At 48.7% G+C, this 22,167-nt stretch overlaps 3 protein-coding genes and 1 long non-coding RNA gene across 10 annotated transcripts in view; 3 read left to right on the top strand and 1 right to left on the bottom strand.

Moving 5' to 3' along the window:
- Positions 1-2,860, top strand: part of TBRG1 (transforming growth factor beta regulator 1) — a 202,480-nt gene extending 199,620 nt beyond the window's left edge. For all 3 annotated transcript variants that reach the window (XM_082195965.1, XM_082195967.1, XM_082195966.1), the window contains one exon: positions 1,172-2,860. In XM_082195965.1, coding sequence (XP_082052091.1) covers positions 1,172-2,244 — 1,073 coding nt within the window. In that variant the 3' untranslated portion in view covers positions 2,245-2,860. The remainder of the gene's footprint in view (positions 1-1,171) is intronic.
- Positions 2,861-3,493: 633 nt separating this feature from the next.
- On the top strand, positions 3,494-4,691 carry LOC309517006. Its single transcript, XR_014213115.1, has 2 exons — positions 3,494-3,616; positions 3,647-4,691. It is a non-coding gene; the product is annotated as an uncharacterized lncRNA (long non-coding RNA).
- On the bottom strand, positions 4,443-11,640 carry TACO1 (translational activator of cytochrome c oxidase I). 3 transcript variants are annotated; one of them, XM_082195972.1, is made up of 6 exons: positions 11,528-11,640; positions 8,704-8,961; positions 7,839-7,945; positions 7,351-7,481; positions 5,608-5,785; positions 4,443-5,510 (listed from the first exon to the last, which is right to left on the bottom strand). In XM_082195972.1, exons 2-6 carry the CDS (start codon positions 8,918-8,920, stop codon positions 5,310-5,312), a joined length of 834 nt encoding a protein of 277 aa, XP_082052098.1. In that variant the 5' UTR covers positions 8,921-8,961; positions 11,528-11,640; the 3' UTR covers positions 4,443-5,309. The 3 variants fall into 3 exon arrangements, with proteins under 3 accessions (XP_082052098.1, XP_082052097.1, XP_082052099.1); XM_082195971.1 differs by lacking the exon at positions 11,528-11,640 and adding an exon at positions 10,024-10,130; XM_082195973.1 differs by lacking the exon at positions 11,528-11,640 and adding an exon at positions 9,516-9,976.
- A 179-nt stretch (positions 11,641-11,819) lies between these two features.
- Positions 11,820-22,030, top strand: LOC309516981 (zinc finger and SCAN domain-containing protein 12-like). Of its 3 annotated transcripts, none has more exons than XM_082195955.1 (5): positions 11,820-11,925; positions 14,009-14,921; positions 16,998-17,115; positions 17,341-17,818; positions 20,038-22,030. In XM_082195955.1, the coding sequence occupies exons 2-5, from the start codon at positions 14,130-14,132 to the stop codon at positions 20,051-20,053; spliced, it is 1,404 nt and encodes a 467-aa protein (XP_082052081.1). In that variant the 5' UTR covers positions 11,820-11,925; positions 14,009-14,129; the 3' UTR covers positions 20,054-22,030. The 3 variants fall into 3 exon arrangements, with proteins under 3 accessions (XP_082052081.1, XP_082052080.1, XP_082052082.1); XM_082195954.1 differs by having other exon boundaries at positions 11,830-11,925; positions 13,966-14,921; XM_082195956.1 differs by having other exon boundaries at positions 11,855-11,925; positions 13,993-14,921.
- Positions 22,031-22,167: the final 137 nt, after the last annotated feature.

The raw sequence follows: 22,167 nt of genomic DNA, 5'->3' as shown, positions 1-22,167 counted from the left end.
AAACTGAGACGACAGAGCCACGCCATACGTTTAAAGCACGCGGCATCTCAAAAAAACAAACCCGGGAGTTTTAGTTTTACCCTTGCAAAGCTGCAGTTCCCAGCACCCTTAACTCCGGGGATTCTTAGGGGTGGGAGCCATGAGCTGTAAACGTGTGTTGCATGTGCTTTACATGTATGACGTGTGTGTATAGGACAAATACCTTCCATGATGCTAGACTAGATGGGCCATTCGCCTGATCTGTCATGATCCTACTGCCAGTACATTTCACTGAGTCACCCTGAGTTCCTGTTTTTACCACCCTTCATCGGAGGATCACAGGGCAGTATGGTCCAATATGGAACAGGGATGTGGGAAAACACATATCCACACTATATATCAGGATTGGGAAACCTGTGGCTCTCCGGATATTGCACTCCAGTTCCCTTCAGCCCTCAGCCAATGTGATCAATGGCCAGAGATTATGGTTACAGTTCAGCAACCTCTGGAAGTTCCCCATCCTTGCTATACATAATTTTATAAATTGCTATCAAAGCTCTCTAAATTCTTTGGCTACGGCTTCCTCATTCCATTTCCATTCCGGAGAGGAGCTTTGCTAAGTACTCCTAGTTTTATGGAGGTTGTGTTTAATATTTTCTATTACTCCAGTTACCCCACTGCTACAGAACTGCCTGCCCTTTGTTTGATGCTTTTAATATCTAAAATAAGAAACTGGCCAGGAAGTCATGCCTCTTAAAATCCCATAATATTTTACTGCTACCGGAGGGAAATGGTAGCAAAATGGGATGGAAGTGTCGGAATGGAAAACTCATGCAATTTCCTTGTAGGAGATTCTTTGAGCAGATGCTGCTAAGAACCCACAGTGAGCCTTCAGCATCATGTGCAAGTGAAGATCCAGTTAGAGAGAAAAAAAGATCCTATGTACTTTTGAGCATAATTTCAGGCACCCCTGAAGGTACAAAAACATTTTAGTGCCTGGATTTAGGGATAGCAGTACACCCAAGGTGTATACTGTTCATCTGAATGTGTATCTGAACCTTTTCAGCATTATGAAAGATGATTATTCACTCTGATCCTGGGGATAATATTGAGCTGGAAATGTTTGTATGATTTTTGTGTGCGTGTGTGTGTTAATGTTCGAATTGCCTCTTGAATCTTTTCTCCTCCCCAGCTTTTCTCTGCTCAAGCGAGCCCCCTTCCATCCTGCCCACCCCCGTTGCCATGAAGAAAACCCTACGCAAAAACCAAGGCGAGCGTTACCGCCTGAAATTCCGGCGCCTGCGCCGTGCGGCCAAAGTGCTGGTTTACGAGAACGCAGCTCTGTGCGACGAGATTGCCAGGCTCGAGGCGAAATACCTGCGTGTCCGGGAAGAGCGCCGGTTCCTGCTCGCTCGCCTGTTGCAAGCGCAAGCCCTGGCGGAAGACGAGCCTCCTCTGCCGGCCGTCGCTTCCGCTTCGCAGCCCTCGCCGGATGAGCCGGCTGCCCGCAAGCCCCGCCGAGAACGCAAAGGCAAAGAGAACGGCCGGGCCTCCAAGCGCAGGGCGGCCCCCGATCTCAGCGTCCGCCGGCTGGTTCCGCCGCTTCCCTTGGATCCTTCCGGGCGGCCGGTTTTACCCATTGCGTTGGGTCCACTGACCGTCTACAGCTTGGGGGAAATTGTTCCCGACCGCCCAGGCTTCCACACGGAGACGGCCATCTATCCCGTCGGTTACTGCAGCACCAGGATCTTCGCCAGCACCCGCAGACCAGTCCACCGCTGCCTCTACACCTGCCAGATCAAGGACGGCGGTGGCGGGCCGCACTTTGAGATTGCCCCTGAGGACGAGCCGGGCTGCGTGGTCGCTGGCTCCACTCCCGACGCCTGCCATGCTCAGCTTCTCGAGGCTGTGGGAGCAGCGCAGCTGGAGCCAGCAGGGGCCGAGTTCTTTGGCCTCTCCCACCCGGCCATTCAGCACCTCATCCAGAGCTGCCCAGGAGCTCGCAAGTGCACCGGGTACCGCTGGCTGCGCTTTGAGGTGTGCCGCCAAGCGGATGGCCCCCCTCCTGAGGGGTTGCCCCCAGGAAACCCTGGGACTGACTATGAGGCCTTCCAAAGCCAAGGCCTGGCTGGGCCTGTGGGCCTGGACTTCCCCACCGCCACCCCTTCCCCACCGAGCGGCAACGGATATGCAGAACTTTTTCTGCCCTGTGCTCCCTCAGGCGGGTCCCCCATCCCCCAAAGCCCAGAGAGTGACACTGACTGAATTGGGCCGGAGCTGTCCATTATTCCACCTGAGTTTTCTAGTAGCTGCTACTGCACAGATGTCATCAACTGCTAGTTCTGCTTTGAAGCTGGTGCTGTCTCTTTTATTATTCATGGGCATCAGTTTGCATGGAGACACCCTAACAGGGGTAGCCAATGTGGTGCCCCGCAGATGCAGTTGGACTACAGCTCCCATCAGTCTGAGCTAGTATGGCCAATGATCAGACATGATGGGAACTGCAGTCTTAACAGCTCCTGGAGGGCACTGGTTGGCTATTTCTCCCCTGGAGTAGCCATGTATTTACATTCACACACACTATTGAAATAAGTACTTCAAGTGATTGCTTGTCAATTTTCTTCTTTCGGTGTTTAATGAAAATCACTGTCACTAATGGTTGAGGGTTTCCTTGGGTCGAGCCAGAGCAGAATTAGGCCAGTATTGGCAGGATCATGTGGGCATGCTTAACTCTCTACAAAGAGACATCGGAGGAGGAGCTGATGGCGACAGAACAAAGCATTGTGACAGGTTCTTCTACTTTCTTGGGCCTGTATGATAAGAGGCTTGTGTACAGGACTCATCAGTGAAATCTGTTTGTAATAAAGCTGTTTGAAATTTTGCCCCTGCCTGCAGGACTCTTTGAGATCAGGTATGTAAGAACACAGTTCCGTTAAAGGATTCTCTCTTGTGGACTTCTTGGCCTCCACAATCTCCCAGTTTTGGTCAGATTTTGGTAATAGTTGGGCGGGCTGGCTCTTTTCAGGGTAGGAAGCAGTGGGCTTTGTTTTAATGGTTATATATATATATATATATATATATGCAGGTTTTGGTGTCTTCGGGTGTCTTCCCGTGTAAGAGTCGGGGTGTCTGTGCGACGTTTCGACGAGGTCTCACTCGTCATATATATTTGCTTTCGTAGATTTTCACGGGTACAGGAATGCAGGTTTTGGTGTCTTCGGGTGTCTTCCCGTGTAAGAGTCGGGGTGTCTGTGCGACGTTTCGACGAGGTCTCACTCGTCATCTTCAGGCTGGTGCTTTCGGCTTCTCTGTTCCAGTAACAAGAAGCCGAAAGCACCAGCCTGAAGATGACGAGTGAGACCTCGTCGAAACGTCGCACAGACACCCCGACTCTTACACGGGAAGACACCCGAAGACACCAAAACCTGCATATATATATATATATATACACAGTGGTACCTCGGGTTACATACACTTCAGGTTACAGACTCCGCTAACCCAGAAATAGTACCTCAGGATGAGAACAGAAATCGCGTGGTGGCAGCGGGAGGCCCCATTAGCTAAAGTGGTACCTCAGGTTAAGAACAGTTTCAGGTTAAGAACGGACCTCCAGAACGAATTAAGTACTTAACCCAAGGTGCCACTGTATAACAAAAACCAGTTTCAGACTAAAATGTATAACAAAAACCAGTTTCAGACTAAAATGGCTGACACAGCTTCTGCCAAAAAACACACACTGCCATCCTGAACCAGAGCACATTGATGCAGAAATATGTTCCCACTCTTTGTAGTAGGTTATTTTTTTGTAGTTTTGCAGGTGTACTGGGAATTCTGTAGGTTCTTCACAAAATGACAGTGTATAGCATAGAGCTATCGTGTAAAAGCCACAGTACATAAACACGGAGAGACTGAAAGGACAGGTACTTGGAAAGAGACGAAGGAGTTAATTTTCACATAGTGAGGCACTGGTAGACGTCCAGTGAAATCCACACTCTCACATGCACCTAATGCAGGCACAGGGAGATGCTTAAAATGCAGGCATGCAGGTATCCACCTGTTAATATCACACATTCGTATGCGCAGCCACCAAACAAATACCAAAAGGGCGGCAGCCTCAAGTGCAGAGAGTACATTTACACACATTAATAAGGGAACAGTCGGCAACATACACAAATAGTTTTGAAGACGTGTACTAGCTGCCAACATACTCCCAAACACTCGCTCTCTAGCATTCACTGAAGGAAGTGTAGAGAGAGTGCATTCAGGCACAAGGCAGAAATTTCCCTTGGCTAGTTCTCCTTATCTCTTATGGGGATCCTTCCTCTGGACGCATAATAAAAAAAACAAGCATGACCCAGTATTTATGGGAGCCTCCAGTAGGGGGGTAATGGCCAATCCTCTTACTCATTTCCAGTCAAAACCCCTTATTCCCACTTCTGCTCTATGCAACAGAACCAGAAGGCTACAGCAAACACAAAACTTTAATTAGCTCTCTCCAAACGTCAGGCAACACTCAGGATAAAGACATGAATTGTGGCTTGTTGAACACACCATCTTCTGCCTCTTGACAACAAATGTCTTCCAAGGCAAAATACATGTGAGCTTTCAGACTGCTTCCACCACACTTAAAAATATGCTTTCGGCCTCATGTTGCTTTGCAGCCTTCCACTCTTACAAAGTGGGCAATGTTATCAAAGGTTTTTGCCCTTGCAGGGTTATTGAGCAATCACACCCACCTCCAAACAGTGCCAGAGAAAACATAAAAATCCCATTTGGATCATTTGGGCATCAAGTCAGGTGGTGAGGTAGTGAGGCATTCAGTAACTATGCCATTGCTGGCTCATGAATAACCTCAATTCATTGGCTGTTCCTGGGTCATCAATAAGACTAAAAGTCCATGGACCTTGCTTCAGTACTGGAACTCCAGAGAACGTTGCGGCTTCAAGGAGGAGGCCTTTGTAGTGAACACTCCTTGGATTTCCCAGCAGAAGAAGTGTGCAAAACAGGGCCAGAATCCAGCCTTGCCAGAGTGCTCACTTGACATCCACAGCTGCTCGAGGGCCCCTTAGATTTTGCTCACAGTGTGGGCCTGCCTCCAGGAAAGGTACCATTAACTATGAGAGAAAAGTCCAGCAGGGGAGACAAGTGGAAGCCTCAGCAGCACAGTAACCCTCATTCCTGGCTGCCAAACTTAACTGCTGAGAAAAGGCACCTCAAATTTGACCTTGCAGCAAGGCTTCTGACATGGTCACATCAGGCCACAGCTTATAGCAGTCTTCTGCCGCTCCCACTGATGCCGAGAGAGGTTCTCCAGGGAGGCTCTCATCAATCTATGCGATGTTGTCGTACACCCGGACGACATCCAGGTTGTCCCGCAGAGCCTCCAGCAGCCGCGACACCTGATCCATCTCCTCGTCCGATAACTGGGTGCTGATGGTCGGGATGAACTCGAGGCCAGCAGAGACAGAACAGAGGCCCAGCGAGTCAAGCTTTTCACGGACCTGGCGCAATGTTGGCACAGCACAAACGAACTGGGCAGAAGGGGGCAAAAGAAGAAAGGCATTCAGCCGCAAACGCTTTGCAGACTCAAACACGGTAGTGCAGCAACATGAGAAACCTGCCTCTCACCTTCAGAAGCATCTTCTCGTTCTCATCTTCCTCCTCTTGGACATCTTCCGCTCCAGCCTCAATAGCCAGCTCCAGGGCCTGGTCCAGGGTGACGGCGCTGCCGGACCGGTTCTCGCTGCTCACCGTGACAACGCCCTTCTTCTCAAAGTTATGTTGGGCCCCGTCGACAAGTTGTCCCCTGCAGGGAACACAAAGTGGGGAGCAGCAATCCGCCCGCCCCCCAGCACAGACATTAAGTGATAGTGATGTTCAAAACTAGAAGCAGTGCAGGAATATGGTTTGCTCTGAGGCTGCATATAGAACTCATGCCTGTCGTGCAGGCCTCAGTCCTGTATCATACACACATTATTTAACCATGTTCTTCCCAGAGAAATCAGGTTCCTATGGTCCCACCTCCAACTTACTAGAGTACATTCCTCTCCTCCCAGAGAGAAACTAAAAAACCCCAACCAAAACACCCCTTATTGCAGGCTTCCCCAACCCAGAGGCTTCCTAAGTGCTTTGGAGTACAACTCCCATAAGCCCCAGCCACAGCAGTCATGCTGGCTGGCAGTAGATGGTAACTGGAGTTCAAAATGTCTCAAGGGCATCAGGTTGGGCAAGGCTGGCATTTTGACACACTCTGAATGCCAGCTCCTATAAGCCCCAGCCAGCAGAGCCAAAGGTCACAGATGGGAGTTGTGGTCCAACAACAGTAGGAGACCCATGGTTTCCCCAGCCACTCTGGGCGGCTTCCAACAGAATATTAAAAGCACAATAAAACATCAAACATTAAAAATTTCCCTAAACAGGGCTGCCTTCAGATGTCTTCTGTAGTTGTTTATTTTCTTGACATCTGGTGGGAGGGTGTTCCACAGGGTGGGTGCCACTACCAAGAAGGCCTCTGCCTGGTTCCCTGCAGCTTCACATCTTGCAGTGAGGGAACTGCCGAAAGGCCCTCGAAGCTGGACCTCAGTGTCCGGGCTGAACGATGGGGGTGGAGATGCTCCTTCAGGTATTCTGGGTCGAGGCTGTTCAGGGCTTTAAAGGTGAGCACCAACACTATGAACTGTGCTCGGAAATGTACTGGGAGCCAATGTAGTTCAACGGCTACTCCCAGTCACCAGTCTAGCTGCCGCATTCTGAATTAGTTGCAGTTTCCGGGTCACTTTCAAAGGTAGCCCCATATAGAGCGCATTGCAGTAGTCCAAGCGGGAGATAACCAGAGCATGCAATACTTTGGCAAGACAGTCTGCAGGCAGGTAGAGTCTCAGCCTGCGTACCAGATGGAGCTGGTAGACAGCTGCCCTGGACACAGAATCTTCCTCACATGTTCCCCACCATGTAGAGATGAGGTGGGGAGAGCAAGGATGTGTTGTCTCCACCGCCTCTGTCCTGCCCCTGATATCCCAGCCCCACAGCCCTCTAAGCATTGGAGTTGAAAGTTTGTAGCTGCAACACTGAAATGCATGGGGAATCTGCCTGAGTCAAAGAGCCGTTGGAGGTTCAGCACCAACAAGTAAGAGGTTGGGACGGTGGGGAACACGGAGGAGAAGGACCAGCCAACATCTGCTGTCCGCCATCGCCGTATGATGGGGAATGCTTTAACTTCTCCAGTCCAAAGGGAATCCAGAAAAGCCACACTTTGACCATCGGGAAGCAAATAATCCAGAACCCTCTCCTCCAACCCAGTAAGACCCTCTCAACCACTGCAAGCCAGATGTGGTCCCCAGCCCCAGCCGACCACTTCACCCCCACACTAACCCGTGTTTGTTCAGAAGATGCCGGATTTCATTGAAGGACCTTTTCGTATTGTCCGTCAGCATCTCAATTAGTAGGGTGCAGCCGCCAGGGCCTCGCACCCCATACAGAAGGTAGGACGATCTGATTTTTTCCTACCAAAAGAGAAAAGTTGAAAAGAACAGTAAGTTGTATCTTGAGGAACAGACACACCCACACCTAGATGATGGGAGTTGTAGTTCAGTGCCATGTGGAGAATCAAAAGATTTTCCACTACTACTACCACTACCAATTTAAGTTTTGGGCAAGGGTGGCTTGAGGACACAAAGGACGGTGAGTGACACAGACCAATCAACCCCTTTCCAATCACTACCATTTCCTTGTTACCCCACCAGACACACACACACACACACAGAGAGAGAGAGAGAGAGAGAGACAACTTTCTCCTCTCACACAAAAGAGGTGGCAGCATCCGCATCTGCGCCCTGGCTCCAAACAGCTCAGAAACGTACCCCGCGGGTGAGTGCTGCTTCGATGGAGGCCTTGGGCATGCTCTTGCTGCGGCACTGCTCAATAATATTGGCAAGATTCGTGTTCAGTTCCGGGTTGGGTCCGCCTTCTGGCAAAGACAATGCAGGAAGACAGAAGATTACCCTTAAACGAATGGTTTATCATAAAGCGTTGTCTCGCTTCGCAGAATGATGGGAACGCAAGAGGGTCTTTGCCCTAAAGTGTTTACAATTGAAAATTCAGCATAAGGAAGAAACACCAGGGACAGAATAATTGCCACACACAGGAAGAACAAGGATATAGTTTGAGTGCCTCGCTGTTAGTTCTATAAATCATTTAATGTGCCAACATGAATAGAAGTTATTAATATTGCAGCTGTTGTATAAGGGATTATTATTTTGACTGGAATGTAATTGAAATAAATAATATTTTGGAATGCAGAAATGAAGAAAATCATCAAACCATCAAATCTAGTGGCCACTTAAATTATATAATTCGGTATTTGAATGATTGGTATTAGTAATGGTATTATAATTTGGTATTGTTATAATGAGGCTATTATTGGACTGTAACTGAAAATTAATAAAAAGAATTATCAAAAAAAGAATAAGAAAACGCAGCATAATGGAGGGGAATGTAGTCTAGTGCATTCTGTATAAATCTTGGGAGCTGGGGAACAGGAACTGCGGGGATGGCCACTGACCAGATTTGCTGCTCCAAGTATGTGGGCAAAGCTGGAGTTCGCCCATGCTTGCCAGAGACCAGTGGCATACTTGCCACGCAGCAAGTGGAAACATGGGAGCCTAGCTGTGTGCTAGGAATCTCCGCTTCCATTACAGAATAGCAACAGAAATCCTGCCACTGTACCTCTTATAGCCAATCGGATCAACATGCTAAGCTTCTGGAAGACACGGGCCCGAGCTTCATCCTTCGGACCCTTAATGTTTTTGACCTTGGACCATTTGTTGTGTCCGGCGAAGGCAGCACAGGAGGCGTGGACAGCGCGATGCGGGTGGTCCAGTAACATCAGAAGGCGTGGCCGGAAGAGGACACTCATCCTCACAAGACTGGAGCCTACAGACATGGCTTGGATGGGACAGAAGAGGTTCCTTCTTGACGTTCAATCTTGGAAACAAATGGGAGGGAGGAATGACTGTTGTGATATGGAAATGCAGAGCACTGGAATTGCAGTTTTGAAAATGGCTCATTTTGAGGCTGGTAAATAAGAATCCTATCCAAAAACCACCACAATCCATCAATATAATCTACTGGAACATTGCTGAATTGCTACGGTAAATTCTGGAACCCACTCGAAAACCATGAAATAAATGGGAACTGGTCCCTAAGGATCTAGAGCAGGGCCAGGATAGAGAGGGGTGTGAGAGTGTGTGCCAAGTTGTTAAGCCTGTTGTATAAAGGAACCATTTATTTTCATTGCTCCACACACTTTTGTCTCTGGTCCTGAGAAGACTGCCTGCAAGGAAATGTGGCCCTCAATCTGGAAAAGGTTCCCCACCTGTGATTTAATGAGACAAGAAGCTACTCAAAGGAGAATAAAAACACAAGGATCAGCCTTATGGATGGGGGCAAGAACCTCCGTAATATGGAAAAGGAGAAGCGGCTTTACACAACAAGGAGACGAATGCAGAGAGTTCACCGGCTCCCAAGAGCAAACACACCTTGTGTCCAAAATGTGGGAAAGCCATCAAAAGAGTGCTGGTTTATAACTTTCTCCTATTGAGTGTTCTTAGCTTTCCTTTCCCCACTATTCACACTTTATTTTCCTCCAGATTGCTCAGCACAGGGTACTGGAGTAAACATTCACAGAATTCCGCAGCGAAAAGTGGCCAGTGGAGAAGGTTAAGCGTGTTAAGGTTACGAGCCTCTTGAAAAAGGCAGACACAAAAATCACACGCATCCATCTTTTATCGGGAATAATCGACGATCTCTGGTTCTACACTCGCAGGCACAAAATGCAGATTGCAATTAATTCAATTCATAAGCATTTGCACCGAAAGACAGAAGGAGGAGTGGGATCTACGCTTGATTGTGACTAGTAGTCTAGTGTGTCATAAGAACTAATCTGCGATTTACTGCTGGTGAACCCAGGAGTTCTGGCTTCCATCATGTACTACAGTACTGTATATTTAACCCAGGAAAGCCCCCCACGCGAGGGTCCCAACTTACAGAGGAATGGCTGCAGCAGCGTCATGGAACTCCCCGGCATTCTTCCTGCAATAGCTCCGCCCACAGGGAGGCGGTACCTGAAATTAACTCTTTCCTCCCAAGCCCCATGGTGGGTAAACGATTCCTGTACTAGATGACCCTCAGGGTCCCTTCACACTCTACGATTCTCTAGGATTCTATCCTCCCTCAGGCGTGCCTTTATCAGATATTTATTTTTAAATTAGTCATGCAAAGTCTAAAGGTGTGGATAATAATCTCATGTCTAGTTTGGCCTCAAGGCACTTGGGAGTCTGGAAAAAACTGAAGTGTGTGTGTGTGTGTGTGTGTGTGTGTGTGTGTGTGTGTGTGTGTGTCCCCATTACTGGCAAGTATCATTTCTTAAATAGGCTGGTGGAATGTGAAAGTTGTTTGGGACAACCAGTACACATTGTTATGGGTTTGGGTGACAAGAAGCCCAAGAGGGAGAAATGATATTCAGTTGACATTTAAAGACAAACCAAGCTAATTTGCACTTTCAAAAATAATACATGAACCAAAACACAGCCATTCTTCAAAATTTGGACTTCTCTGCAGTGCATTTATCCAGCCAAGCGTCTGTACGGAAATGCAAAAACTAGGGTAAACTGTGAGTAAAAATGCATTTAACTGTGAAAATGACATGCTGTACAAAAATGCATTCCAGGAGTATACACTATACAGAAGTGTGGTGTCCAGATCAAGCGAAGTAGTAGTACAACTCTATTCTGACTTGGTCAGACTGCATCTGGAATACTGTGTCCAATTCTGGGCACCACAATTTAAGAAGGATATTGACAAGCTGGAACGTGTGCAGAGGAGGGCAACCAAGGTGGTCAAGGGTCTGGAAACTAAGCCTTATGAGGAGCGCTTGAAGGGGTTAGGTGTGTTTAGCCTGGAAAAGAGGCGATTGAGAGCATACATGATAGTCATCTTCAGATATCCTAAGGGATGTCACATGGAGGAGGGAGCATGCTTGTTTGGTCCTCTGGACCAATGGCTTTCAGTTGCAAGAAAGGAGATTCCAACTAAACCAGGCTTCCTCAACCTCGACCCTCCAGATGTTTTTGAGACTACAATTCCCAGCATCCCTGACCACTGGGATCATGGGAGTTGTAGGCCAAAAACTTCTGGAGGGCCAAGGTTGAGGAAGCCTGGACTAAACATTCAGAAAAGCTTTCTGACAGTAAGAGCTGTTTGACAGTGGAACAGACTCCCACGAGAGATGGTGGACTCTCCTTCCTTGGAGGTTTTTAAGCAGAGGTTGGATGGCCATCTGTCATGGATGTTTAGCTGAGATCCCTGCATTGCAGGGGGCTGGACTAGATGACCCTCGGGGTCCCTTCCAACTCCACGATTCCATTTGGGAATATTGCTTTACCAAAACGTGCAGGTGAGGCAAAATTGCGCATAGGAATGCTTGCGTTATTCGGAAGATTTCACCCGAAGAATGCTGATGGATTTTCATAAAGACTTTAAACAAACAAACCTGCATGTGGAAATGTGGAGAGCTGAACTTCAGGACGGAAAGCGAGAAACTGAGAGTACCCGAAACGGACACGGTTCGCCCATCCTTAGCCAAGTCAACTTCAGCACAGAAGCGGAAATATTCGAAGGGTTAAAAAATCAAATACAAAAGCCCTGAGCCTAGAGAGGCTCCGAGACACCCGAAGAAGGGGGTGCCAAATGCTACGGCACTTTCCCGTTCCGCCCGAAGTGGGGAAGGAACTGAAAGTGGCTTTGGGTCCCCCTCGCGCGCCGCCCCCGCCCCCCCGCCCCTGTCAGAGCAGCAGCAGCAGCAGCAGCAGCAGCAGCAAAGCCAGAGAGGCTGCGCAGTGCGAGCCTCCAGATGTGGGTGGAGAGAAGCTGCCAGGAGGGACGCAAAAGGTAGGAAGAGAATCATTTCCTCCCTCCGAGGGCCACGTGGTCCCCCTTCTGCTCCAGAGTTTTTTGCTCCCTGGATCGGGGGGGGGGCGGGGAGCGGACGGTGGGGGTTGGGGGGATGGGGTCACACCTGGACTAGGGCTGCCTGCTTGCCCTTGCAAATGCACGCATACACTCTCTTCCTTGCTGTCTTGAAAGATGACCCGACACGCGTTTGTACACTCCCTTTTCGTAGATCCAGCTTGGAGTGTATACCTATAGATATATATGCTCATAGGCGCGCACACACACATAGATATACATATATATAGACAGTATGCACGCACACACGCACACAGCAGAATGAGGTGGGATCGTTTCCTGGCACGGTCCGTCGAGATTTCGCTGTACTACGAAGGACTGTCGATGGAGCGTGCCCTTTTTTTAAACTTGCACGTTGAGTCAAGGGCACCTGCTCCCTGCAGATCAAGAAATCGAAGCATCTTCGTTTGTTTGTTTTTAGTCTAGCTCACTCTGCCTCGATTGTACTAGGTTTTTTTTTACTGTAGGAAGTTTCTGACATAAGGGGACAGTGGAACGTGTGAGTCCCCACTCCTGTACCAGAGATTGAAGTGGTACAGTCCTCCTGCATATGTGGGTCAGGCCCTGACTGCCTTAGAGAAAAAGGCGAGGCAGCAGTGCCTTGACCCACGGGGGCGGGAGGTGGACCTATCACCAGGTTGGCCACTGTGGGAACAGGACGCAGAACTAGATGGGACATTGGCCTGATCCAGCAAGGCCCTTCTTGTGTTCTTATCCAATTCCAGCTTCTCTCAGAACAGCGTCCCAACATTGTGTACATTATGTCGGATCTGACTTTTCTTTCTTTTCTGTAGAAGTGTTTATCCATTTTCACTTCTTTTTTTCATTTTCCTGTTCCCTACCACTATAGAATTTTGCATGTTTATCGGTTTATAGATAATCAAAATCAATCAATCAACAAACATCCCTTCCACCTGGCTGCATTGAAGGCAAAAGATAAAATAGTTAGGCCCACTTCATCAGTCTTGAGTTTGTGACTAAGTGCAACTTGGTAGTAGCTATTATTTATTTTATTTATATCCTGCCTTTTTCTCCAAGGATCTGTACATGGTGGCATACATGGTTCTTCCCTTCCTCAGTCTCCCCTGTGAGGCGGGTTAGGCTGAGAGGCACTGACTGGCTCAAGGTCACCCCACCCAGTGAGCTTCATGACTGAGTGAGAGGATTTGAACTCTGGCCTCCGAAGTCCTAGTCAGATACTCCAGCCACTACACCACACTGGACTAAGCACATAAAAGCATAAAGCATTCTTCTATATGGCTTCCATCTCATTTAAATGCTCTTATCAAGTGACAGTAGGGACGCGGGTGGCGCTGTGGGCTAAAGCCTCAGCGCCTAGGGCTTGCTGATCGAAAGGTCGGCGGTTCGAATCCCCGCGGCGGGGTGCGCTCCCGCTGCTCGGTCCCAGCGCCTGCCAACCTAGCAGTTCGAAAGCACCCCCGGGGGCAAGTAGATAAATAGGTACCGCTTACCAGCGGGAAGGTAAACGGCGTTCCGTGTGCGGCTCTGGCTCGCCAGAGCAGCGTTGTCACGCTGGCCACGTGACCCGGAAGTGTCTCCGGACAGCGCTGGCCCCCGGCCAATAGATGTGAGATGGGCGCACAAACCCCAGAGTCTGGCAAGACTGGCCCGTTCGGGCAGGGGTACCTTTACCTTTACCTATCAAGTGACAGTACATGGGCAGTGATTGTGTCTGCACCAGAGGCCAAGATGGCTGACCACCATATATATTAACTAGCAAGTGTTGTTGGAAGGGCAAACAGGGTTATCAACTTGTATTTTACTTTCTCTGAGGGATCTTGTGTCATTATCAGTCATCACTGTATCTCCATGCCAGGGATTGTGGTCCCCTCCCCTTCGTTGTGCACCTGGGGACTGGAATATTAGGCAGGGTGAGAATAAAAATGGAACAATCTTCAGATGAGCAGTCCTGGGCTAAGAGTGTTCCATTTTTCATGACAGGACAATGCCTTCACTGCCTTACCACAGATTATTCTAACCACAGGCCAAGTCAAGAGATTGAGAGGCCTTTCTCCTCAGCGTGAGAAACTGAAACCGAGAGAAAACGGTGGCTGCATCAGTCCCTTGAGAAGCAAAGAGGCCAGACTTCAACGCCCACTCCCAAAATGGCGGCTCCCCAAGGAGAAATGGCAGACCTGGGACTCCCATTGCCGGTTCGAGTCAAAATGGAGGCTCAGAGCCAAGCAGCGAGCGCTTCACCAGAAGGAAATGGTAAATTCCCCAGCGTAAGCCCGTGTGGCGCTGCCGAGGAGCTAGCGAGAGGAGCGTCTGTGCCCAAGGTGAAGAAGGAGCTGGCAGAGGAGCCGCCTCAGAGCTGGGATTGCCAATGGCAGCGGGTGTTGGAGGTGGTGCCCACTCCAGTGGCGGCCTCAGTGCGGGACAACCCACAGTTGCCTCCTCTGTCCCAGGGGGGCAACACCGAAGCCTACCTGGCCACCTTTGAGCGAGTTGCCGATGCTTCTCAGTGGCCTAGAGAGGAGTGGGTAACTCGGCTTGTGCCCGTCCTCAGTGGCCAAGCCCAGCAGGCCTATTTTGGTTTGGATGCGAAAGACAAAGGCGACTATGGGAAGGTGAAGGTGGCCATTTTGAGGCTGGACAGCTACATGGCCACAGAGGCCCATCGCCAAGGCTTCCGGCACTTCTGCTACCAGGACGCCGAGGGGCCACGAGGAACGTGCCAGCAGCTCCAGGAGCTTTGCCACCGTTGGCTGAGGCCCGAGAGCCAGACCAAGGAGCAGATCTTGGACCTGCTGATCTTGGAGCAGTTCCTGGTCATCCTGCCGCAGGAAATGCAAGACTGGATCAGGGAACGGGGGCCTGAGACCTGCGACCGGGCCGTGGCTCTGGCTGAGGAGTTTTTGCAGGAGCAGCAGGAGACTGAGAGATGGGCCCAACAGGTATGGGACAGAATCGGCCCTGGTCTTTTCTGGGGGTGCCGAGAGGGTTTCATGGGTTTGCAAACAGGAAATTGAATTCTGTCTAGCAGAAAGGGTGGGGATATATCGCTAGGGGTCTAATAAGCTTTTCATAGTGCAAGAGCAGTGTGAAAAATAGACACGAGGGTACAAGTCATCTTGAGAACTGTCCTGGCAGATTCCATCTTTCTCTGAATACAGTGGAACCTCGGCTGTCGCACATAATCCATTCTGGAAGACCGTTCGACTTCCAAAACGTTTGACAACTGAGGCACAATGGGCTGTCAGCAAAATCCATTGGAAAAAAGCCGTTTGACTTCTGAGGCGTGTTCGAAAACAAAAGCATTCCTTTTCGGGTTGTCGGCGTTCGAAAGCCAAAACATTAGACTTCCGAAGCGTTCAACAACTGAGGTTCCACTGTATATGTACTGGGGGGGAAATACCTACAAACTATCGAGTAACAGCAGTTATTGAAAATTTTGCCTCTAAAAGCAGCGTAGATTGTGTGTGTTGGATGCACAGGAGACCAATTAAAAATCCGCTGTAGCCCCATGTGGCCAACACAAAGTGGGCTGTGGTTTCGTCTGAAAGTGGGAAGGTTATTCCTCACCACAGAATTGGGGGCGGGGGGGCGGGGGGAGCTTGTCAACAAACTCTCTTCATATACTAGCTGTGGTGATTGCATCACACGCTGCCAGGCTCTTGAGGCACAGCGACAGCAGTTCTTTTCTGGTTTCATTCCCTACAAGGCTGTTGCTCCACTTTCCCTTGTCCAGTGTTTCTGATCTGGTTGAGAAAGCTCTGTGTGATAATAATAATAATAATAATAATAATAATAATAATAATAATAATAATAATTTATTAAACATGAAAAGCTTCTCTAAACAGGGCTGCTTTCACATGTCTTCTAAAAGTCTGGTAGTTGTTTGTCTCTTTGACATCTGATGGGAGGGCATTCCACAGGGCGGGTGCTACTACCGAGAAGGCCCTCTGCCTGGTTCCCTGTAACTTGGCTTCTCGCAGCGAGGGAACCGCCAGACGGCCCTCGGCGCTGGACCTCAGTGTCCGGGCAGAACGATGGGGATGTAGACGCTCCTTCAGGTATACTGGACTGAGGCTGTTTAGGGCTTTAAAGGTCAGCACCAACACTTTGAATTGTGCTTGGAAACGTACTGGGAATCTGTATGCACCCTGGCTGCTAGCACTTACTTATTCACATTCTTCAGATGGTATTATATTATTGTTATTGTTATTATATATCCTGCCTTTCTCCCAGAACTGTAGATTGTGGTCACTGTCAACATTTGTATGGGGAATCTCGTCACTTGGCCATGGGGAGTCCTGACCACACTTTCTTTTTTCTTCTGGCAAAACATTTCATTTCAAACCCCTGCGATTGAAACTTATCTTTGTGCACCCATAATGGCTAGAAACCTGACTTGTTGAATACAGAAACTGGGCTTCTATGGGTGCCACACAATCTAACCCCCCCCCCATTTTATTTATTTATTAACATTCTTATATTTCATCGGAAAACGTTGTCATATTACATTACAGGACTTACTATAATATAATTTCCAACATGTATACAAAATTATATACAGATTTTATATACCTAAAAAGAAAATGAAACAAAAAAAAGAAGGAACATAGAAAAAAACCCACAATTTTTTCCAAAAATCATATACATACCAACACACCAGACTTCCTGGTATATTCCTTTTTTACAAATGAATGTACTCTTATTATATATTTCTTTACATATTATCTAATACATTCCTATGTCAATATGTGCTCTTAGTCTTATTTCTCAACTCAGTCTCACTCCAACGTCAATCAAATGCCAGCATAGATAGTGAACCTTTACTGTATTTTTGAACATATGTTTTATACCTATCCCACTTTTCCATAAATTTCTGTTTTGAATCGCCTCTTAGGGTATTTGTTAACTGTGGCATTTCAGCAAATTCTTGTAGCTTGTAATGCCAGTCCATTATTGTTGGAGCTTCTTGTTCTGCGCAACCTAAATTCAACCGTTTCCCGTTCTGTTCCTTTCAGATAACGGTGCCGATTGAGATGGTTATTGTAAACTCCCCCATTGTAGACCTGTCGGACTCGACACAGAGACATCTTCGCAGGGAAACCAAACCAGCTGACGAGGATAACAGCTTGCAAGGTAATTGCAACAGGGTAGTGCCTCGGAAGGATGGCTTTTCCATTTTCGTAGGGTTAGGTTTCTGCGATACAGTGCCCTTTAACAAACTGCAGTTCCCAGGAGCTCTGCATGCCCTCCTTTCTTGTTACCGGAGATGCCCAGGACTGAGCCCAAGATCACTGGCATGCAGAGAATGGCATGTTGGTGCCTCCACCCCAAACGCCCATCTCTCTTTTCTCCCAACAGAAAGCTACTTTGCAAGCAGAACTGTGGCCAAAGAGCTACACCAGGCTGCAGTGGAGGAGCCGGGAAGGAGAGCTCCAGGAGGATGCGGGGAGGCTGTTTTCCCCAGAGGAGACCCTAGAAGGCCGCACGGGAGCGAGCGCGGCCTGGGGCTGCAGCAAAAGGGGGGCTGCCTCTCGGTCCGGGTCATCAAGGACAGGGGGCTCAGAGGAGTCCTCGCCGACCCGGAAACAAAGCGCCACCTGTGCAAGGAGTGCGGGAAGAGGTTCCGCAAGAGGTGGGACCTCATTCGGCACGAGAGGATCCACACGGGCGAGAAGCCCTACCAGTGCCCGGAATGCGGGAACAGCTTCAACAGGAACACAACCCTCACGAAGCACCTCCTCGTCCACTCGGGGGAGAAGCCCCACCAGTGCGCTTACTGCGGGAAGAGATTCACGCGGAGGTCGCACGTCGTGAACCACCAGAGGCGCCATTCGTGGTAGGAGCTGCCTTCCGTTCCTCTCCTCTGCCGACTCTGGCTTGCCCATTAGCCGCATCTTGTGAGGGTGGGGGGGGTGTGCCAGTAGAAAGGAAGCATTTGTTGTTGTTGTTGTTTTTATACCACCCTTTATCTGTAGATCACAGGGCAGTTCACAACATAAAAGTACAATATAAAAAACACAAAATACAACAGCCCAATAAAGTGGTGCCCCGCAAGACGAATGCCTCGCAAGACGAAAGGGTTTTCCGTTTTTGAGCTGCTTCGCAAGACAAATTTCCCTATGGGCTTGCTTCGCAAGACGAAAACGTCTTGCGAGTGTTCCGATTTTTCCCCGCTCCCCCCTTTTTCTAAGCTGCTAAGCCGCTAATAGCCTTTTAGCCGCTAAGCCGCTAAGCCTTTAATAGCCGCTAATAGCGCTAAGCCGCTAAGCAGCTAATAGGGTTGCTTCGCAAGACGAAAAAATCGCTAGACGAAGAGACTTGCGGAACGGATTATTTTCGTCTTGCGAGGCACCACTGTAATCCCACCCACCCACAATGCCAAAGGCATTGATGTCAATCAGCCAAAGACCTGGTGGAAGAGGAATGTTTTTGCCTGGCACCTAAAGGTGTACAGTGGTACCTCGGGTTACAGATGCTTCACGTTACAGACTCCGCTAACCCAGAAATAGTACCTCAAGTTAAGAACTTTGCTTCAGGATGAGAACAGAAATCGTGCAGCGGCGGTGCGGCGGCAGTGGGAGGCCCCATTAGCAAAAGTGGTGCTTCAGGTTAAGAACAGTTTCAGGTTAAGAACGGACCTCCAGAACAAATTAAGTTCTTAACCCAAGGTACCACTGTATAATGAAGGCACCAGCCGAACCTCCCTGGTGAGAGCATCGCACAAATGTGGGGCCACTGCAGAAAAGACCGGTTCTCATGTTGCCACCCTCCAGACTTTTATGGAGGAATCGCCTCAGAAGGTGATTTCAGGGTCCTGGTAGGATCATATGGAGAGAGGCAGTCCTTGAGGCATTGTGGTCCTGAGCCGCATGAAGAGGGTAGACTGAGAAACCTGTTTTGACTGTTGGTTGTTAGGCGACCCCTGTTCCCCTCACAGAGCTGCAATTCCCAGAGTGGCATAACAGTTGCTTCCTCTTCCCAGGGAGTGTTGGGAATTGTAGTCCCGTGAGAGGAGCAGGCCTCATCTAACAACTCTAAGAAAACCCTTTTAAAAACTACAGTTCCCAGGTTTCATTTGGGCAAGCCATGTTACTTTACTGGCATGATACTGCTTTCAATTGATAGTGCAGATGGGGCCTATGTTCAGCTGTGTGGATGTGCTTGTTTACATGTGGGCCAACATTCAAGCAAGCCACCCTTCCCTTTGTATTCTGAAGTGGTGCAACCCAGGAGCATTGGTTCCACACTTTCTGCGTTCAAACTCAGCCTGAATTAGGGATAGCTCAGTCGATAGAGCATGAGGCTCTTTATCTCAGGGTTGTGGGTTCGGGTCCCACGTTAGGCAAAAGATTCCTGCATTGCAGGTTTGACCCTTGTGGTCCCTTTCAATTCTATGCTTCTATGTATTTATCCCCCCTTTCCTCCAAGGAGCTCAATGGCAAGTACATAGCCCTCCCCATCTCCATTTTTTCCTCACAACAACATTGCGAGGTAAGTTAGGCCCTAAACGGCCTCGGTCCAGTATACCTGAAGGAGCATCTCCACCCCCATCATTCTGCCCGGACACTGAGGTCCAGCACCGAGGGCCATCTGGTGGTTCCCTCGCTGCAAGAAGCCAAGTTACAGGGAACCAGGCAGAGGGGCCTTCTTGGTAGTGGCACCCGCCCTGTGGAACGCCCTCCCCCCCAGATGTCAAAGAGAAAAACAACTACCAGACTTTTAGAAGACATCTGAAGGCAGCCCTGTTTAGGGAAGCTTTTAATGTTTAACAGACCACCGTATTTTAATACTTTGTTGGAAGTGGCTGGGGAGACCCAGCCAGATGGGCGGGTATAAATAAATTGTTGTTGTTGTTATATGGGCTGAGTAAGTGACTGGCCCAAGGTCACCCAGGGAGCTTCATGGCCGAGTCGGGATTTGAACCCTGGTCTCTCAGGTCCTAGTCTGACACCAACCGCCACACTGCATTGGCTGTCATTATGAACCAAATTGACAAGAAAACAAGGGCTGAATTTCTGGTTTTTTACAATAACTCACCTTCTCCTTTTGTTGCAGCCAAGGAAGGTCTTGACGAAGTTCCTGCTGTCTCCTGTTGGTGCGACAGATTTGAGCAGAGAGCAAAGGAATTTACTCCTGTATCCCGAGGCAAAGAGGCTGCAGCCGGGTGTTTGCGCTGGGAGGCTCAGAAGGCAGGCTATGCTGTTGGCAGAGGGGTGGCTTCTAGAGCTTTTGTTGCTTGTGTGCATCTCGAATCTGATGATCAAAGGATGTCTGAGGGCAAGCACCTTCCAGGGGGGTGGGGAGGGGTGGGGTAGGGGAGAAGGGTCTGTACTATCTGTTCTGTCATTTGGCGAAGTCGTGAAACTGGGGGAGCATCTTAAGAGAAAGGGAAACTATCCATTGTCATTCGGATCCAGGGTCAGGTTTCATCTATTTATTTAACGTTATCATGGGATCACTTGCTGGAGCTGGAGGTAGAATATGTATCAGGACATGGGCAGGATTCTGAGCGCAAGCCAGCAGGTGCCACTGGGAGGACTGCAAAATTTGAGCGTCTCGCTCAACGTTTTTGTATGCAAGCAAGCTTTGCCAAGTCAGAAGTACACTTTCAGCACTTTGCTGTACCCATGCCTGAAACTGACCGTTTGCATCGTGGCAACAGCCCAAAGCTGGAAGGCACAGAAGGGAAGAGTGCTTTTGCAGGTTTCCCACGTGCATCTGGGTGGCCACTGTGAGAACAGGATGAGAGATTGGCCTTTGGCCTGATTTAGTAGGCGCTTGTTTTGTTCTTAAGCATTTAAAAGGCAAAATATGCTCCAGGAGCAGAGGAGCACGCTGGACTCACAAAAATGATGCCTGCTATGGAGTCCGGGGGGGGGGGGGGAATAGGGTACAGCCTAACTCGTGTATAAACTCCAGGCCTTGAGCTGGAAATAGGATTGCCAACTGACCAAGAAAAGCACTGGCCAAATGTGCTCTTCTGCCTTTATTAGTGGCTCTATGTGCATAAAATCAACCAGTTTCTCAGCATGGGGATAACACTACCAGTTGTGAATATCTACACATCATGCTGCTGTTAAAGGCTTATAAGTGCAGCGGCTGGTTGAAAATTTGGCAGCCCAGGTTGGAAAGGGAGGGCTGGATGGAGAAATAGGAAACGTCCCAGCCTCCCATTCTGGGCAATGGCTCTTGTTGCTGAACGCTTTACAGGGCCCTGCTGTGATTCCTTGGCACAGCTTACTACTTATTGCAGGATAGTGATTGTGCCCCTACAGGTTGAGTAATGCACGGTGTAACTGACTTGGCTGTCGGTGGTGTATTTTAACTTTTAACTCTCTAGAAATGGAAAATCAACAGCGCTTCTATTTATTTAATAATTTATTCCCCAGTTTCCCAAAATGTGGTACAAAAACCACTTACAAAAAAAATTCAAACATTAAAAAACCAAGACGTCGGTTCTAATAAAACCTGGCAACAGTTGCTGTTGTTCCCTAAGCAGGATGCCTCTTGCTATTCAAGGCTCTCATAGTCGTGTTCTATCAATGGTTGCGATTCCTAAAAGAGCAGAGCAGAAGCACACAGATTATTATTTTTTAATATGTTGTTTACGGCGGGGGAGAAACTGAGCTTTCCTAAGTGCAATCTTGGATCTTTTGTTTAAAAAAGTACAAAATAGATGCAGGCTTAAGCATTTGCAGATCTGTTCACATGGTCATTATGGGTAATTAAGGGTTTTTAAGTTTGTTGGGGGGCTCATTTGTATATGCTCTTGGTTCCCCATATGGGCTTTATTTTAGTCTCTAAGATTGAGAACTCTGATTATGCTGGGAGAAGATCACATTTTAATGGAAGACCTACTTGTTCTGAAAACACAAAGCCCATGACTTAGCACAGACATGCAAACACATAGATGTCCAAACCAAAGCCACAGCTCTTCTCCCTGGTCATGCCAACTGCTGGGGCTAAGCCCTGGTTTGGCTTAGGATTAACATGTGAACTGGGCCTCTATAAAGCAGCTTTCAAGAATTAGTAAATATACCCTCGGCATACTTTAACAGTGAGAAGTCTCTGGCTGAACTTTCATTGCATTCACTTAGTGGCTTTAGGCGTGCCACTATTCACTGAGTCCTCTCCTTTGCAGTATAGGGATAATACTAGCCTAAGGGGAGGAATTGTAAGTGCTTT

The sequence above is a fragment of the Podarcis vaucheri genome, assembly GCF_965113315.1.
Source record: "Podarcis vaucheri genome assembly, chromosome: 13".
In the NCBI taxonomy this organism is placed as follows: Eukaryota; Metazoa; Chordata; class Lepidosauria; order Squamata; family Lacertidae; genus Podarcis; species Podarcis vaucheri.
Note: the sequence above shows the minus strand (reverse complement) of the source record. Positions and strands in the feature narration are given on the sequence as shown.

Bases quoted from the DNA above. Each gene is read 5' to 3' on its own strand.
- TACO1 (XM_082195972.1), bottom strand. From the start codon at position 8,920: ATGTCTGTAGGCTCCAGTCTTGTGAGGATGAGTGTCCTCTTCCGGCCA. The intron at 7,946-8,703 runs GTACAGTGGCAG...TGTCTTTGCCAG, and splicing joins GATCCGATTGGCTATAAGAG to AAGGCGGACCCAACCCGGAA. The intron at 5,786-7,350 runs GTTAGTGTGGGG...TGTTCCCTGCAG, and splicing joins CATCTTCTGAACAAACACGG to GGGACAACTTGTCGACGGGG.
- LOC309516981 (XM_082195955.1), top strand. From the start codon at position 14,130: ATGGCGGCTCCCCAAGGAGAAATGGCAGACCTGGGACTCCCATTGCCG. The intron at 14,922-16,997 runs GTATGGGACAGA...TGTTCCTTTCAG, and splicing joins CTGAGAGATGGGCCCAACAG to ATAACGGTGCCGATTGAGAT. The intron at 17,116-17,340 runs GTAATTGCAACA...TTCTCCCAACAG, and splicing joins CGAGGATAACAGCTTGCAAG to AAAGCTACTTTGCAAGCAGA.